This window comes from Bactrocera dorsalis, chromosome 2, assembly GCF_023373825.1.
Source record: "Bactrocera dorsalis isolate Fly_Bdor chromosome 2, ASM2337382v1, whole genome shotgun sequence".
Taxonomy (NCBI): domain Eukaryota; kingdom Metazoa; phylum Arthropoda; class Insecta; order Diptera; family Tephritidae; genus Bactrocera; species Bactrocera dorsalis.
The window spans coordinates 39,535,916-39,554,519 of NC_064304.1; the positions used below are offsets into that span (position 1 = coordinate 39,535,916).

The following is an 18,604-nucleotide window of genomic DNA, read 5'->3' on the forward strand; positions in this document are numbered from 1 at the left end:
CAGCCTTCTGCAGATAGTTTAACATGGTTTGGTGACTAACTCCCATCTTCTGGGCGATGTCACGAGATGTCACATGCCGGTCTAACTCGATGTTTTCCATGATTTGATCGGTATTCGTCGTCACAGGTCTTCCGCCGGCTGGCTTATCCATGGTGTCGTTTTTACCCGCTCTGAATCGTCGAAACCATTCCTCTGCAGTTCGAAGTGATAGAGTACCATCCACCAAAACACAGTCCTTTAACGAAGGAAAACTTTAAAATAGCGCGAATCTCAGCGTTAGTGAACTCCATGTTTACTCGTCTATAACTGTTGAACGTAATATCCAAACTAATCATGCATAGCGTCGTTTTGTAGGTTATGTCAAGACCTTTCTAAGATGTATGGTTTTGTCAGATACGAGCTCTGTAGCGCTTTATACATAGTCGCGAAATTCAAATGACAAAAAGGCGGAAAGGAGATATATATATAACTCTAATGGTTTTTCAGATCGAATCACTATATCATATAGCTGTCACACAAACTGAAACATAGGTATCAAGTACTTGTATGGGTATTGTTTTTATTTGACGAGATATCTTCATGAAATGTTTCATGGATTATTGCCTAGATAACGGTATAGTCTACGAAAAACTTATTCCTATCTGATCACTAAAAAACAATTCTTACATACAAACCTACACACCAACATCAACTTCTTGTATAAAAAAATTGTTTAATTGTGATTTTTCGGGGTTTTTCATACTCTTATTACCACCCTAATGATGTATATATAAATCTATTTTTGCAAAACAGTTACATACAAAGCCTTAAATCCACGATCATACAACTTTTTCATTTATTTATTCATTTCATATATGTTTTTTTTTAAGTTCTCCACAGTTGTCTTACATCAGCACTCTGCACCGCATCTCTGCCGCTGACAACTTATGAACATGCAATATATTTTGAAGCGTAATTTTCCACATTTTTCACATTTATTTTATTTCAACCCACGTAGCGGTTACCGTAACGATGTAGCACTCCTCCCACGCACACACACACACACACACACCTTTACAGTTATGCTCATGAAGCGAGCAATTTTTATAACCGCTACAACAACATTCATATCCTGTTAGCTGTGCCGCAGTTGGGCTTCCACTCCGCCTTGCAAATATGTAATATGCTTGTTGTATATTTTTGTAGTTGTTGTTTTGGTTTTTTTTGCGACCAAAAGTTCATCATAATCCTTCAGCATACCTGACGCGACCGTCTGCTACTGCCACTTGTACAAATTTATACAGTTTTGTTGCAGTTGTTACCGTTATTGCTGTCAGCGCGCGGTAAGCTATGGCCGGGATGCGTTGCGCTTGTAGTTATTGTTCTTCGCCTTTTTGCATTTGCTTGTTTTATTGCCCATTTGTGTGGCACGTCATTTCCTACGCGCTACTGCCATATCTATTTGCTTTCTCTACTGGCGCTAAGCCACGGCTCAGCCAACAGCACATCGCCTACAACTGCTTTAGCGCTTTCGTGGAAGTTGCCATAGTTTCAGCCGCAGCTGCTGTAACCGTTAGCGCTTGCCAACTGCCGGGATGATCGCTGGCTGCTGGTCGGTTGCGTCCGCAGTCTAATGGTCGTAGTAATATTTTCTCTTTCGTATGACTCGTACATCTAACGGAATAAATGGTAAAACCACAACATGTTCCGCTAAAAAGCCAAATAATATGCCTTAATGATGTTTATATGGGAGCAGTTGCGCTCCTGCTTCGTTGCTAATAGCGAGCTGGGTTCTTCCTCGGCATCACACGTGCAGCTATATTTATTTAATTTTTTATGGTTTTTTGTTGGCAACCTTCTTGCGCATAAATCTCTGCCGCTTCCGGTCATGGTAGCCTTCCGCCGCCGTGTTGTGTTTCCGTTTCACTTAGTAACCGCCATTGAAGCCAGCAAAAACAGCAGCTAACTCACTCGCCGACTGCGCTCGCGCTCATTTAATTTATTCTTTTGCATTTACAACAACAATTTCGTACTTTAAATAGCGCTCTCGGCTTAGTGTTCGGCTGGTTGTTGTGGTGACAGTTTGCTGGCAGATTCAAATTTGTGGCAGTTGTGTTGACATTTGCGATTAACCTGGAATTGCTTTAAGCGCCTTCATGAGAACAACGAAAATAGTGGAGGCGAATTTATTTGATTACCAGATCATAGATAATTAGTTGTCATATTTAGAATATCAGTCCATGTGGTTGTTTTTGTTCTCTTTAAGCATTTATGTTATCTTTTTAGATCTACATCAAGAACTATTTCTGTTTTTAAGTTTTGCATTTTTTGCTAACCAGGGACTCTGGTCTAAAGAAAGGCGTGAAAGCTTTCGATATCGAAACCATAGAATTCATCACCTCGGTTCCACAAAATTTAGTCATCAGTGAGTTACCGATCAGAAAATGTTTACTTATGAAAATAATGCAAAAGTGGCGACCTAAATTGTTCCTTACTCTAAGCAGATCTATTCTAGTTCAATAAAATATCTCGAATTAACCACGGTTAAACTATAAAATTTTCAATATTATTAGTAATGGATTTTATAAAAATACAAAATAATTACAAAGTGCGAATTTAACATTTTCCAATTTTAAAAAATTCAAAATAAATTTTTTCTTTTCAGATTTCCTTACATCCCAACTGTGAAAAGATTCAATCACTACTACGTCAATCCCACAATGATTATAATCTCGCTGTACTTGTCGGCATCATATTCAGCTGCTTCGGCATTGTGCTCATCGTAATGGCATTCTTCTTGTGGAGGTAAGTGGTGCTCCTGTATATGTATATTCCATACATACATATTTATATAAATAATTCACTAAAAGTGATAAGTAATTAAATAATGCAGAGAGACGTTTTGACATTTAGCGCTAATTTTGATCGTGAGAATGATGGCTGAATAAAGTGCTGAATTTTAGCTGAATAAAGTGCTGAATTTTAACTGAATAAAGTGCTGAATTCAGCTGAATAAAGTGCTAAACGTCAGTTATCATTCTCATTAACTGAATAGAACTACAAATGTCAAAGTGTTGGTAAAGTCATACTTAAAATTTTAATGGGTTTAATTTAATATTCTAATTTGGATTACTAAATGTCAGAAAGTTTCAATTTTTGTTCCACCGCTAAAACCAAATTTTATTGATAATTTCCATTTAATTTTGGAGATTGTAATGCACAGCAAAATAGTTGCATTTATCATTAGCAAAACGCTTAAAGAAGTAATGTTATAGCATATTGAAAATAAATTTAAGTTGAAGAGCAACTTTAATTAAATTTTATCAAGATCAAGGTGAAAAAGTACTTTTTTCCAGTCGATATTGAATCCCAATAATCCCTATAGTTATCTCAACTTCATGAGGAGTCACATGATAATATTTCAATACCAGTTTGCGCACAGAATCAATAGTTTCCGGAACCGCAACTTATTACGGACGACCTTCACGAAAATCGTCTTGGAGTGATCTAAAACCTCGACTGAATTCACCATAACACATACAAACACTGGTCTTTGATGCAGCTTCTTCGCCAAAAATTGATTTTATTTCCTCGATGCACTGTTGATGAGTTAAGATTATAAAAATTAATCGCAAGCAAATTTTCGCATTTTGATTCAATTTTTTTAACCGAGATGAATATTTTTAGTTACTGTAAACAGCACAAATAGCGCTCGTATGTCAAAACATTACGAATATGTACTATATAACATCAAAAAGGTCAAACTTTAATAAGTAAAGTTTTGAGATTGTGAGTTGCCATATTGCAACACTAATGTTGCCAATTCACGAAATATAAAAAGCAGTATACCATTTCAAGGTTCTCTACTTTCTTTAAAGAAAAAAAGCAGAAACTTCAACTTTAATTCCCCATGTTTATTAGCATTCGAAAGAACATTCTTTGGCATTTATTTCTCAAAGACTATCTCTTTCAAATGTTGGCCGCGGCTACTTCACAGATGGTCTATTCGTTGAGTCCAATTTTCGATGACTCGTTCCAGTATTTCGACTGGTAACTGGCGAATGACACGCGTGATATTTTACACCAAGGCCTGAATCGATGATTCCACCGGCCCACAATCCATACCAAACTATTATCTTTTTCTGGATAAAATAGCAACTCTTGAATCTCTTCCGATTGCTCTTTGTCCCCAATGTTGCATTTTTTCTTGTTCTCAAACCCATTGAACTAGAAATGGACCTCATGGCTGAACAAAATTTGGATCGGAAACGTCGGATCTTCTTGGAAATTTCAAGAGCCCATAGAGGGAAGCGATGTCGAATGAGAAGGTTGATCAGCTTCAGTTTTGTACGCTTTCAGTTTAAGATTTCGACGTAAAATGCGTCAAGCCATTCCATACGTCAATCCGATATGCTGCGAACGCCGCCGAATCGATTCACCACGGTCTCTGTGTACACTCTCAGCTACGGCTGCTATATTTTCTTCACTGCGTGCTGGACGTGGTCTACTCGGTCAAAGATTATTCAATTATGAATGTTTGGTCTCAAGATGGATAATGATGTTTCAAATAGTACGCTCAGTAGGACGATTATGTTGACCATAAGTTGAGCGAACCGCACGAAACACATTCTTTATATAACGTGAATTGTCGTAATAAAGTTAAAAGATTTGTAATCGTCTCTCCATGATAAAATGGCAAGCAAGACTGAATAAAAATAACATGACAGCTTGACACGATTCATGCGTGATCAGTCAAAAAAAGGCTATTGAAAAAAGTATAGAAAAAAAGTATAAAAAATCAATTTTTTTTTTTGATATTCAGATATTCATAAATTTTTAATAATAACTATATTCTCGATATGTAGTGCCTAATATTATTATTATTAATTATTTTTTCAAATACTTATCATTTACAAAATTAATTTATTTCCTAAAAATCAGTAAACTTAACTTTGTTAACCGCACAAATTATTCTCCCCCAAATGTAACCGTAACCGAAGACTTCCTTTGTACACTGCACTTTCGCCGACAAAGCCAAAGCGTTCAGGCAAAACCAGTGCACTCACTTCAACAATTCAAGTGCTATTTGTATTTATGGCAACTTTCTCAAAAACTTGCTTGTTTATTACAGTTTCATTATTTTTATTGCACTCCAACGTGGCAGTTCAAAGTGACTAAATGCGTTTTCGTAAAATATTAGAAAAAAAATATGAAATCAAGAAAAGGCGCAGCATGGAAAATAATAAAAAAAATATTTCATTTAACTCTTTAGTTCGAAGAAGCGCTTTCGACAAAATTTCAAAGCTGCAGCTCGTCGATTGCTGTGTAAATTGGTGGACGTGGCAAAGAAAACGCAAAAGCATCAACTAATTGCATTACTCCTACTGATTAAATGCTTTACAATTACAATATTTCAATACATATATATAGACGTTTATATATAAAATATAGAATATAGGCAGTAAAATGTACATATGTATATAGTACATAGGTATGTTATATACATATACATAAGTGAGTTTTTCAAAAGGATATAATAAGAAAATTAAGCTCGCCTTAGAAGTGTACTGTAAATAGACAGCTGCTCCAGCGAAAGGTTAAACAAAAGCAAGTGGCTGCTGGTCAGCAAAGAGGTTGGGAAAATATTGCATAAGCTTTGAAAATGCGGGAATTTACATTAAAGGCTTCTTCGAGAAAAGGCAATTGCGTACTTACGTTTGTGTAGCTAAAATACACTTAAGTTTTAATGAAAGCCACTTCTGTAAATATTAAATGGGAAATCTGTATATTCTGTTATGCGGGTAGTCGTCTAATTAGTGATTTGAAGCCGGAATTGTTATACAACTCAAGTGAAAGTAGACAAAAATATAGCAGTTTAATATTTTAGTTTAGATTATTTAATATTAGCAATGAAAGCAATATGGTCTGCGTTTGGTTAAGTCAGGTTAGGTTCTGTGGTTAACCCTGAAGTTGGAGAACGCACTTGGAGCATTTTATACCGATGTAACAGATCTTATAAGTCGACAAGGCACCTTGAGGTCATTATAAATCTGTTTATACGTTCTTTTTGTGTTCCCACTGACCCACGGTGATGTCTGCAAGAGTTCTATGCCTTATTCTGAATTTGGAGAACGCACAAGGTCTGTAATATGCGGATATATATGAGATCTTAAAAGTCGGCAAACTATTACACAACTGCCTAAACGATTTATTCGTATTCTCACTAGTTTTCGCATAGATCGAAGAACTCACAAAAAGATCTTGCGACGACGCATGAAATAATAGTCGCCCAATGCTAAGCAATTTCCCTGAAGACCAGCTATACAGTAGGAGAAGTCATAAGAGAGATATCTCCTATCCCTTACTATATCCCCAGGATGTCTATCAGCTCCAACTCGTTTAAATGATAATTTCGCATAGGCATAATAATAAAAAATAAAATATACCTAGCAGGCATAAGATTTTCAAACCGACCGCATGCACACCAATGTGGCAATGACTAGTTATAATCTTAAAAGAACCTAAAGTTGCTAAGAGTGAAGAGCTCACTAGTAGATATTGCGATATTGCATGAAATAATAGTCGCGCAGCTCTAACCCATCTATCCTAAACCCAGCTAGCCAGCAGTAGAAGTCCCAAGAGAACGAACCTCCGACCTCTGACTATAGCCAACCTAAGGTGCCTTTTTTGGCAGCTAGTCCATCTTTGCAGTTTCCTGCGATTCCACTAGACGAAGTTTAGAAATTTTTTAACACGCCTTGACCGCAAGGCTAATGATTTCAAATCTAATATTGACGTACTTTCAAGGGATGCGAAATTTTAAAATTATGTGAGCAAAACTGTATGCCGCTTAAATAGTAACAAAAACAATGGTTCTAGATAAAGACTGTTTCAATCTACATATTATCTCATTCTATTATATTTACGTACACTCGGCCGGTATAACGTCCACTTTAGCACCAGTCTTTGCGTTGAGCTCCTCAACTAACCAAATATTGATCGATTATACATTGATTTTCAAATTACCTAACATAAAGATGTTAGAGGAAGTAAATATAGAGATTTGGGTAGGCAGTCAAAGCCATCTATTTTTGCTATCAGACGATCAATGCCTATGTGATCATAAGTCAAGTGACTTCGACGTGCGGTCCACAATGTACTTGTTGTGAAATTCACTTTGTATAGAATATTAACTTTATATAAAAAAAATTGGATACGTTAACATCAAAGCCCGCATTTTGCAAAACTTTTTTTCTAATTCGAAAATTTTAAAAATTTTACAAAATTTTACTTATATTTATAAAATAGAGTCATTTCGTTTTAATATGCCAATATCCGAACAAATTTCAAAAAACATACATTCATACACACATTTCCACATGCCTATAACGGTAACCACTTCATCAAGCACATTACATTTAAAGTTATTTACCTCAAAACCAAAAACAAAAACAAAACCCAATCAACTTTATTTTCTTCACGTCATTGCACAAAAATGGCTACTGCCAACTTTTTCATTTCCATTTCAGGTGGTAAATATTAAATTTTTTCACAGTCCCAACTTTTATCAAAGAAGTTTGTCATATACATATTTTTCCTTTTTTGAGGTACTTTTAGTATTCTTGCTTTGAGATAAGCGCGCCAAAAAAGTTGCGAAAGTTGGGAACTCAAAGTAGCACACATGTGCACTCACACATATAAACGCACATATTCGTGAGTGTGCGTGTCTGCATATGAAAAAAATGTTGGCGAAAAGTTAAAGAACTGTGTGAAAATACGAATATCTGAAAAATTTCTGTTTGGTCCAAATTTACAAGCAAAAGACTTTACACAGATTGACATTGACATCTTCAGTTAAGAAGAAGAAAAAGCGTGTAAATGAAACAAATATAGTAGAATTTGTAATGAAAGAATGTCAATGAAACAAGAAAATGATAACATAATAAAGAATTCAAAAGAGAATAACTGTTTACTGTGCTAAATCTCACAAAAGGAATTAGCTAGCAAATTTAAGATATTTGCTGGAGAATTAAGCTTGACTTACATTTTCTACATTTTGAAGAATGAAAGTTGGTTTAAGGTGTTGCTTAAAGTTTTGAAACTTAGGAAATTCGATTTTAGGCAATACCTATTCATACATATAGCAATACTTCTCGTTAGATCGGACTTCTCATATCTGTTTGTCAAACTCAAAAATCGTCACCCTATATGGCATAAATGTATAAAGTTAAACTATAACGTTAAGCTATAATATATGTAGTCCCTAAAATTACCTACGGTCGAAAATAAAGTCAAGTGTCCGATTGCACTTTGGAAGCCCGTAGCTCAAAAACTGTTTGAGATATCGATTTGAAATTTTAAAGAGTGATCCATTTCAAGATTCCCTACTTTTTTAAAGAAAAAATACAGAAACTTCAATTTCATCATTAATTCCCCATGCTTATTATAATTCCAAAGAACATTCAAGCGTTGGTGGTCCATCCAAGAGTCCAATTATCGATGGCTCATTCGAGCATTTCGACTGGTAATAGGCGAATGACACGCTTGATGTTTTTATCAAGGCCTGCATCAAAGCGGGATTGTCCGTATAGACTTCAAACTTTACCAGTCCCCACAGGAAAAACTCTGACGATTTCATATCACATGATCTTCGTGGTCAATCGATTGGACTTCGGTGAAGCGTTTTCTCAATAAATCCATTGATTCATGTGATGTATTGAAAGTCATGACGTCTTGTTGAAACTAATTATCGTTGAGATAACGAGCTTCAATTTCAGATATCAAATAGTCGGTTATCATGGCGCAATAACGGTCGCCATTGATGATTACGTTCTCACCGCCATCATTTTTGAACAAATGTAGACCGATGTTTTCACAAGCCACACCGAACCGTTGTTTTTTCTGTATGAAATCCCAGCTCTTGAACTCTTCAAGTTGCTCTTCGTCTCAAATGCGGATATTTTGATTGTTTACATATCCATTGAGCCTACAATGATGAAATGTCGATCTTCTTGGAATTTTTCAAGAGCCCATAAAGCGAAGCGATATCGCTTAAGAACGTCAAGCGGCTTTAGTTCTTGCACAAGCTGTATTTTGTAAGCTTTCAATTTAAGATTTCCACGTAAAATGCGCAAAGTCGTTCTATACGTCTCTACGTCACTTTTAACTGCGGCTGTCATATTTTCTTTACTGCGTTCGAAACGTGGTCTGTTCGGTAGAATAAAATCCAATAATGAATGCTGGATCTCAAGATGGGTGATGGTGTTACGAATAGTATGCTCAGTAGGCCGATTATTTTGTCTATAAGTTGAGCGAAGTGAGCGAAACACATTCTTTACAGAACATGAATTTTCGTAATAAGGTTGAACGATTTGTAAACGTTGTTCAAGTCTTTCAATGATGAAATACCCAACGCAACCCGCGATCGATCTGTCGAAAACAACTATTGAAAAAAGTAACTCTACTTGGATCACCCATTAGCATGATATGTTTAAAGGCACAACGTATCGACATATGAAAATTTATTTCCAACTAGGTATGCCTCTTAACTACTAAAGGCACCAAATTCTCCCTTCTTACTGAAAGGTTATTTGAATCAACAACTTTTTTTTGGAATTTTCACTTAAACTTCGAGTATTTTCGTGTTAATTAAAACCGTTTATGTTGTCTTTTGTCAGAATTAGTTGGTACGTCTTTTAACTGAAGAAACTTTAAGTTGTCACCGAGATCATCAAGCCATATTCCCAGGAAACGTACTGTTTCGACGGGGTCAGACCATAGGGAGAAGGGTGTCAGTTGTGTAGGGTTAGCTTCGTAAGCGAAGAGGTGATTAATGTCATCCGGGGACTCTGGACAAATGTATATTTGATATGTCATCCTGCTAATACCCCATTCACTGAGAAAGAGCCGATGAAGGTGTTTATGGCTCCACAGTGATTGGCGGTCAGTGCATATCTGAAGCTTGTTGCGTCCGAAGTCTGGTCGGCGTATTGTTTTATGTCGTCGTCGTAGTTGAGGAAGGACCTCTTGATGGTCCTAAGAGACGTTTCCGCTACAGGCGGGGATGATTTTTCATGAAGCATTCCAGCAGAAACTGCTGGAGAGAAGTTCATTATGCTCCTTAACTGAGAGCATGCGGGCTTCACTGTGCAGGTGTTCGATGGGAGACATCAAGAAGCATCCTATTATAGTCCGAAGTGCAGTGTTCTGACATGTCTGAAGCTTACTCGTCTGCATTTTCCTGCATTCAGGCGAACATATTGGTGCGCCATAACTAAGCAGCGGCCGATTGCCAACAACGTTTCTTTGTTGAAGTGAAGGAGCACCGGTTATTAAATGACACACCTAAATCTTAGACAGTCGATATTTTAACGCCATGGACTGCAATATTGAGGCCAAATCTGTACTCCTTCGCCCAGTTAGTGAAAATGGTCGCTGTGAATTTAGTGGGGGAGAGTGTTGGATTTTTAGTCTGTATACACTCGAACTAATCGCTCTGTTTTTAAAGTATCGATTTGAAATTTTGTGCATGTCCTTTTCTCTTCGAGAAGCTACTTATACATATGGTGTATATATAAACTGAATGATCGGTATGAACTGCTGGTGTGGAAAATTTTTTTTTGACAAGATGTCTACACGAAATTTGGCATGGATTTCTGTCTAAGGCAGCGAGGCAACATCGGAAGAAATTCTTCAGATCGTGTTACTATTGCCTGTTTATTCAGTTTGTGCTATAAAAAATGCGCCTGCAAAGGGTGTTATAGCTTCGGTGCACATTTTTATTTATTTATTATTAAAACTAATTATTACTTTATTGTTTCGTCCCCAATTCGGTTTTAAATGAATATTAGTTTATCTTTCTTTTACTCTTACTCTTACTAGTTAACCTTTCTTTTATATGTCTTCATTCTCTTAACCATTGCTTCCCCAAAATAGCACATGTACTTATTAAATTTCATTCTCCACAATAACTATTATTAAACGTTTCAAGTAAACGAAAAAAAAAACAAACAAGTCGGCAGCATTGTTTACGGATTGCCCTCCATTCGCTTGAAACAGCTGATCTTACTAGCCGCCCGAGCGCCTACAGTTCGCCTCACATGCTACTGACGTCATTCATATTAACTTACATGAGTATACAAGCAAACGAGAACACTCTTACACTTAGCAAGCCGACAAGCAAAGCATTTTTTCACGCCGCCAAGCAGAAACAAAGAGCACCAAACGCTTTCGCGAGAGTGATGAAATGTATGTACGTCAGTACGGGAATAAGAGCGTTTGCCACTCGTGCACTTGGATACTTGTATAAATATTTCTAGCACCTTTGTAGTAAAGTAATTGAATAGTCTTATTGGTATAACAAACTTCTTCAATTAGTTTGCCACAGTTCCCCACACCTGCCGCCTGCCTCCAGATCTATATTAATTTTATATATATGTATATATACATATATTAGTATTTTGGAGTAATCATTTCGTTGTACTTATTTCTTAATGCTCCAATATAGGGAGCATACTGAGTGGCGCACTTTTCTCACAAGCTCCCAGCCGGTCCGCTCTTTTCTTCAGCAATTTTCTGGTCCGCTGATAGTCAGCCAGCGAGACACCCAGCCGCTGGTGATCGTTTCTCAAATCTTTATCGTGCTTATTAGTTAACAATTGAAATTTGCGCCGTGTGCACTATCAAAATTTCTGCGCTTAATAATACCTTTCGTGCGCGCCACTTGACACTGTGTTATGACTCTACCTGACCAACTGTCTGAGTGACGTTTGTAGTGACACTTGAATACGCGAGTGAGAGCGTGCTAGTGCTGTGTTGATTTTTGTAATAAATGACACACTTTTCGTCATATATACGAACAAAGAAACGGCGCAAATTGTAGGACCGCCGCTTGAAGCCACCCACAGTGGTCCGCGCCCAACTTGGCGTCGAAAGTCAAAATTGTTGTTGTAAAAAGTGTGTACGCACATTTCCTTTTTGACGTGCATCTGTTTATTATGTATTATTATATTGACTTTTTGTTGTATTTGTTGGTTTATTGCGTGTTCTGCGGCTTTTGTTTATATCTTTTTCCTGTTTTATTTTTTTTTGGGTGGATTTTTTCGCTCACATGCAACGAAACTGAATGTGACTTTTCGCTTTCGCTCGCCGAATGCCAGCCAGCATTTAGAATTGCGAACGCGTCGTGTAAACTTTGCTGTTTATTTATTGTTTATACGAGCGCTGCGAGTTGCCTGGGTTTTTCACTACCCACTGTTATTGTTATTGTTAGTGTTTGCTGGGCGTGCAACGTTGTGCGAATGACGCAATGTTTCACTGTAAAAATACACAAAATTTCCGAAGAAAATTGTTCTAAATTTTGAATGCAAGTGCAATAGAAAACCAAAAATAATATATACATATGTATATATATGTACATATATATATAAAGAAGCAAATATCAGTTGGAAAAGTGTTATGCAAGGTAAAATGCATAAAAAAAACTTCAAAAGTGAAGTGAAAAATGAGAAAAAATAATAATAAATTAATTATAAAAAAATTTAATTAATTTAATTTAAAATAAAAGTTGTTACAACTAGTTTATACAGTGCAGGCAAAAAATGTGCCACTAATTTAAAACAAAAAATAACATAAAAAAATTAACTAAACATCAAAAGTGCAGTGAAAATTTCAGTAAATAAAAAAAAAATATTGAAAATCCAAAAAACGTAAAAGTACTTATCAAAAATGTATACAGTGCATACAAAAAATATGCAGTCAAATTCAAATTACAAAATATACAAAAATATGCATTAGACCTCAAATAATTTACTCTCGGAAAACTAAATATTTTTGCACCCATATGCCCTTACATACATACATGCGTGTATATGTAAATTGCTGTTTTTGTGCATCGCAAGTGCAGTCGGCGTAAGACACTCATTCAAATCTTTGCAATTTACTTGCTGCTGCCGCGAAATGACGGAGAAACGTGCGTCTGTTTTAGAAGCTACGCAGCATAAAAAGAAAAAGAAGCGCGGAAATTGGTTCACGTAAGTGTGTCGTTCGTTGCCCGCCTGAGTGCGCATGTACTCATAAATTTAAATATTTATTTTTTGCCCAATTTTTTATTCTTACATACAATTTGCTTTTGTTGTTTCTTTTTTTTATTTTCTGCCTTTTTAGTTTTCCTGTTAGCTTTTGAATTTTCTTTTTGTTTGTTTTTACCCAATTTTATATTTTTACATACAATTAGGCTTTTGTTGTTTTTTTATATTTTTGCTTTTTTAATTTTTTCTTAGTTTTTTTTGTTTTGTTTTCCGTTTTTTTTTTTTTGCTTTTTTTGATGTGTCTGGCGCTCTAGCCATATTTTGATACTCAAGGGTCATAATGCGCTTATTAGAGCATAAAACTATAACATTGTCGTCGCTCAGCCGTAGAATTTTGATTTAATTTATGTCATCAATTACTATTATTATGTATTATGTAAATGCCATGACTGCTCACTAAACCTACAAACATAGCTATGCAAATTTTACTAGACTAAACAAAGATAAGAGATTACAAAAAGCGAGAAAAAAGAGTAGATTAAAAAAAAAATAAAATTTATTTTATAAATTTATAGCTAAATGAGAATTTGCTTCAGGTAAATTATTTATAGTTATCGAATTAACTAGCCTCTTTCTGTTTTTTTAACAAACTTATAAAAAAAATATTAAAATTTGTACTTAATGAATCGGCGTTTTTATGTCAACGCAGATGTGTACAAAAAACTTATAAGGGGGCGGGGCCACGCCCACTTTTCCAAAAAAAATACGTCCAAATATGCCCCTCCCTAATGCGATCTTTTGTGCCAAATTTCACTTTAATATCTTTATTTATGGCTTAGTTATGACACTTTATAGGTTTTCGGTTTTCGCCATTTTGTGGGCGTGGCAGTAGGCCGATTTTACCCATCTTCGAACTTAACCTTCTTATGCCAAGAAATACGTGTACCAAGTTTCATCATAATATCTCAATTTTTACTCAAGTTACAGCTTGCACGGACTCAAGTTTCATCATGATATCTCAATTTTTACTCAAGTTACAGCTTGCACGGACGGACGGACGGACAGACAGACATCCGGATTTCAACTCTACTCGTTTTAGGACTTACACACAACCGTTATGTGAACAAAACTATAATACTCTCCTAGCAACTATGTTGCGAGAGTATAATAAACATAAGGTTCTAATATGTTTTGAACAAAAGTTACAATCATATTACCAAGATTATTCAATTGCCAGATTTTATAAATGTCAACCTAAAAGTATACAAAGTATTTTTTATTTCCATATCTTTATATATATAAATCTTCTGACCGTGTGTTTGCATTTGAACTGCTCCTAAACGGATGGACCGATTTTGATGAAATTTTGTGTGTATGTTCAAGGAGATTCGAGAATGCTTTAGATTTACAATTTGGTCCACTGAAAAATGTTTTTAAAATTATTTTTTCATTTTTAATCAATTGTTAATTTTGGAATGTTTGACCGATAGATGGCGCTACCATCACAGTATTCAATATTCAAATCTTAAATTGGCGTAAACGTGCATTAAAGAAAACGATGTCAAAGTGAAAGGCGACATCTGTGAATCAAGTTTTTATATTGTGGACAGAGTTCATTCTTAAGTAATAAATTGGGTGATTCAATACATCTATGGGTAGCTATAAAATTTGTTTCATACCTGCTAACTATTGGAAGGGGTATCTTGACAGGCAATTTAAAATTGCAAAAGGTCTGGCATAAAAAAATAGTGACATAACGGAAGTGTTGATAAAAAAATTTGAGATATACAGAAATCTTTTCGAAGCATTGCAGGGAGCAATACAATATTTAAACGGGAACGATGAATACATACATGCGTACAATTTCAAACTGATCCTTCCTGAAAAATAATAAAATTGCTAAATATTGGGAATGGTAGAATAGAACTGCAATCAAATACACAATGCAATGAATTAAAACTGGTTCATTTATCATTCGATGAATAATATACCACGGGCATCCCAAAAGACTGATGCCATAACCTTGCCAGCCGATTTTTTTGTCTTTCCATGCTTGAGAACCGTTTCTTAATATGCAGTCCACCAGGCTGACAATCGATTGGACTCGATTAATTTCACTGATGCACAGCCCAAATTCAATAGTATTTTTACCCCAAAAACCAATTCTTTCTTAACGCACAAAATGCTTTTTCATTCATTTTTGTTGCTTCATCAAAAATGCGATTATTCCTTAACTAATACTTATAATCTAACTAATAGAAATCATATAGATGGTATTAGTAGTACTACCTACATATGTATCAGCCACAGTATTAACATACTTTTAGGATTAAACACCAATTTGGAAAATTGTCAATCACTGGCTTATCAAACACTCACATGAGTTATATTACAATACGCTTACTTCAACATTCTTTAATCAAAATAAAACTATGGCACCAATTTTTTTAAAAAATTATATAATCATTTTCAATTATACATAGCATACCTTTAGGGTTGTATTTAATTGTCATATATATTACTACTTTTTTAGCCAAAAATATTTGAAAAAATTGTATTAGAATATGAATTATGTAGAACTTGTGAGTAAAGTTTATATTTTTTCACATAATTTCAGCCAAAATGTAGGCTAAATTATAGTATTTTTTTTTAAATGCTTTAATTAAATAAAATTTCTTGACATTTCGTCTTGATAAATTTTTTGACTTCATTTTTAAAATTCAAATTTCTTTTGTAATTACCTAATAAAGGCGTTCAAGTGCAACAATTGCTTCTGTAAGCTCAATTATAAGCCGGTTAACGCCCTAAAATGATCTTGCTTTACTGTCGACCGCTTTAAGTTGCGCTGATCGCTTTTAAATGGCGCTCCATCTGTGCTTATTAATGATTGTGCCTGTCATATATAACACGATACGATCTGCTGCGCACCCTTTAATAGCCATAATTCATCATTAAGTTATTAACACCAAACGAAAGTCATTGAAAATTCACTTTCCGATATCAGGGCGAACTAATAATTTTATAATTATTTTTCATACTATCTATCATACAAAAAAAAATATTTAGTATTTAAAAAATATTTAAGTCTCAATCGATATCAGCACTGACATACATTTCGTAATTGGCACTTGAAAATATATTCAACATATAAAAATACGCAAGTATTCATACATATACATACATATGTGTAATGTATATGCATTTGTCTATAGTTTTTCAAAGCAATAAGTCTTTTATATATAATTATAAAAAAGCGAATTGATATGACTTTTATATGCAGCAGCATATTATAAAAAAAAACTGAAAGTTTTTCCCGCTAAAAATAGAGTATATATTTACATACATACATATGTATATACCTGTCTGCGTACGCGTATAACTCCACCTTTCCCTCTAGGGGGATTCCAGACAGAATTAGTTATCGTTTACTTATACATTCTCTACCAAGTTTTTTACAATTTCCTATGGTCATTCAAAATATCCGCTCCTAAGGTAATAAATCGCACAGTTGTATGTACTTTTGGCTGACTCATATCCACTACAAGCGCTGCTTACATATGGTACAATATTAACTTGTGTCACGTGACAGCGAAGCGGCCAATAATGTGCTGCTTAACTACGCTATTTCAGCTAGCATGCCGATATTAAAGCTTCAGCTAAATATTGTTATATGAAAAAATAAAATTTCCATGGCAACATTTTGCCAGGTGTGGGGCTAACTCATATTGAATACAGCGAGTTAAGGCGAGGGTGCGCGCTAAGTAGGGTTAGAGAGTTGTAATATTAATTAAGGCAACTCAAGCAGATATGATAAGCTATTTATTTTTTTAATTCGCTAGAAAAAATCGCATATGTTTCACTTACATTCGCACACACACACACACGCGCTTAGTCGTTATCGCTGCTTGGCGATAACAAACTAAATAAATACTCGCACACAAATACTTGCATACATATGTATATATATATTTGCGAAAATGCGCATTTTTCGAAAATTGTTATGTACAGATATATGCATGGTGATGTATATATGTATGTAATTATATATATATATGTATGTATATGTGTATCTGAATCTTCTACTCATTGCATATTGTTGTCAGGTACAAATGTACTATGCATACATATGTATGTATGTATATGTATGTATGTATATGTATGTATGTATATACTTATGTATTGACGTTTGAAAATTATATTCTTATTTGCTTGTCATTAGCACTATTTACGTAATTCTGTTTTTGCAATTAATTATTTTTCTAAGAATAAAACAACAACTTTAATGCGCAGTAACTTAAAAAAAATGTGATAGCAAAACAAGACATTTAAAAGCATAGCTGGTGAAATAAGTTTGTAATTTATGAAATTTTTAAGCATATATGTACATAATATATATACTATATAATTACACTAACTAAAATATTATGTCAATATTTTGAGGGTTTTGTTATCAAATACGCATTTGAAAAATCACACGGTGTCTCCCTCCATACTATTTGTTATTTCTCCATATAATTTGCATATACTATATACATATATATGCATGCATGTGTGTGCACATATTATAAAATAACAGACAAAAATAAACAACAAATAGCAGACAATATGCGTAGATAAAAGTTTACGGCTGGCTTGTATGTAGGTGTGAATGTTGAACATATAAAAATATATTAACATCGGAGATATCAACACACACACACCGTTGTGCTATCTCACTTTCATCTATACATACATATATACCAGATATAATAAAAATACTCATAAGGAAATGTATATGTATGTTTGTTCCAACGCTTACCTTGCCCGGCGCTGATAACGATAACAATTGTTATTATTTTTTTGTCGTATCTTCTGGGGAAGTTTTCTTGTAAAAATTTAATTAAAGGGCTTTTTAATGTGTTTTTGTAATTCTTCGGAAATGATTACTGGAGAGTATGTATTTTTAATGTAAATAAAAAATACTTTTAATTGTAAATAAATCCGGAAAAAGTTTGATGAACTTAGTGTGCTCATTATTAGCTATTTTTATGGAATTAATAAAAAAAATAATACTCTTCTCAGTTGCATTTCTTATAGTATAAGAGAGTATAAAAGTATTTGATGTTTCAGTTTGTATGTCAGCTGTATGCTACAGTGGTCTGAATTGAACAATATTTTTGGAAATTGTAACGTTGGCTAGGAAAATTGTCTGCACAAAATTCTGTGAAGATATCGCGTTAAATAAGAAAGTTTTTTATACAAAGATTATGTGAATAGTGTCCGATATCGGCGGTTCCGATAAATGAGCAGCTTCAGAGATCGGTAGACGGACATGACTAAATTGACTCAGCTCTTCACGTTGAAAGTTTATATACACATATACATATATTTTTTATCCGGCACCGACAGGGTTTCCCTTTGTCATTTACAAGCTACATACTTACGTGAAAAAATTCTAAGCTCAAATTCCTCCCGAAGATTTTCGTTTTTACTTTTCCTATATAACATACGTACATATATAAACTTAAAAATAACTTGAGCGCTCAACAGCATTTTTTCCATAATTATCTTTGTAAAGTTTAACTAAATTCATTTTTTCTCAACAAAATGTGCCTAAT

At 34.5% G+C, this 18,604-nt stretch overlaps 1 protein-coding gene across 12 annotated transcripts in view; it reads left to right on the top strand.

Moving 5' to 3' along the window:
* Positions 1–18,604, top strand: part of LOC105222126 (tyrosine-protein phosphatase 99A) — a 508,627-nt gene that overhangs the window by 473,515 nt on the left and 16,508 nt on the right. For all 12 annotated transcript variants that reach the window (XM_049450359.1, XM_049450360.1, XM_049450355.1 and 9 more), the window contains one exon: positions 2,645–2,784. In XM_049450359.1, coding sequence (XP_049306316.1) covers positions 2,645–2,784 — 140 coding nt within the window. The remainder of the gene's footprint in view (positions 1–2,644; positions 2,785–18,604) is intronic.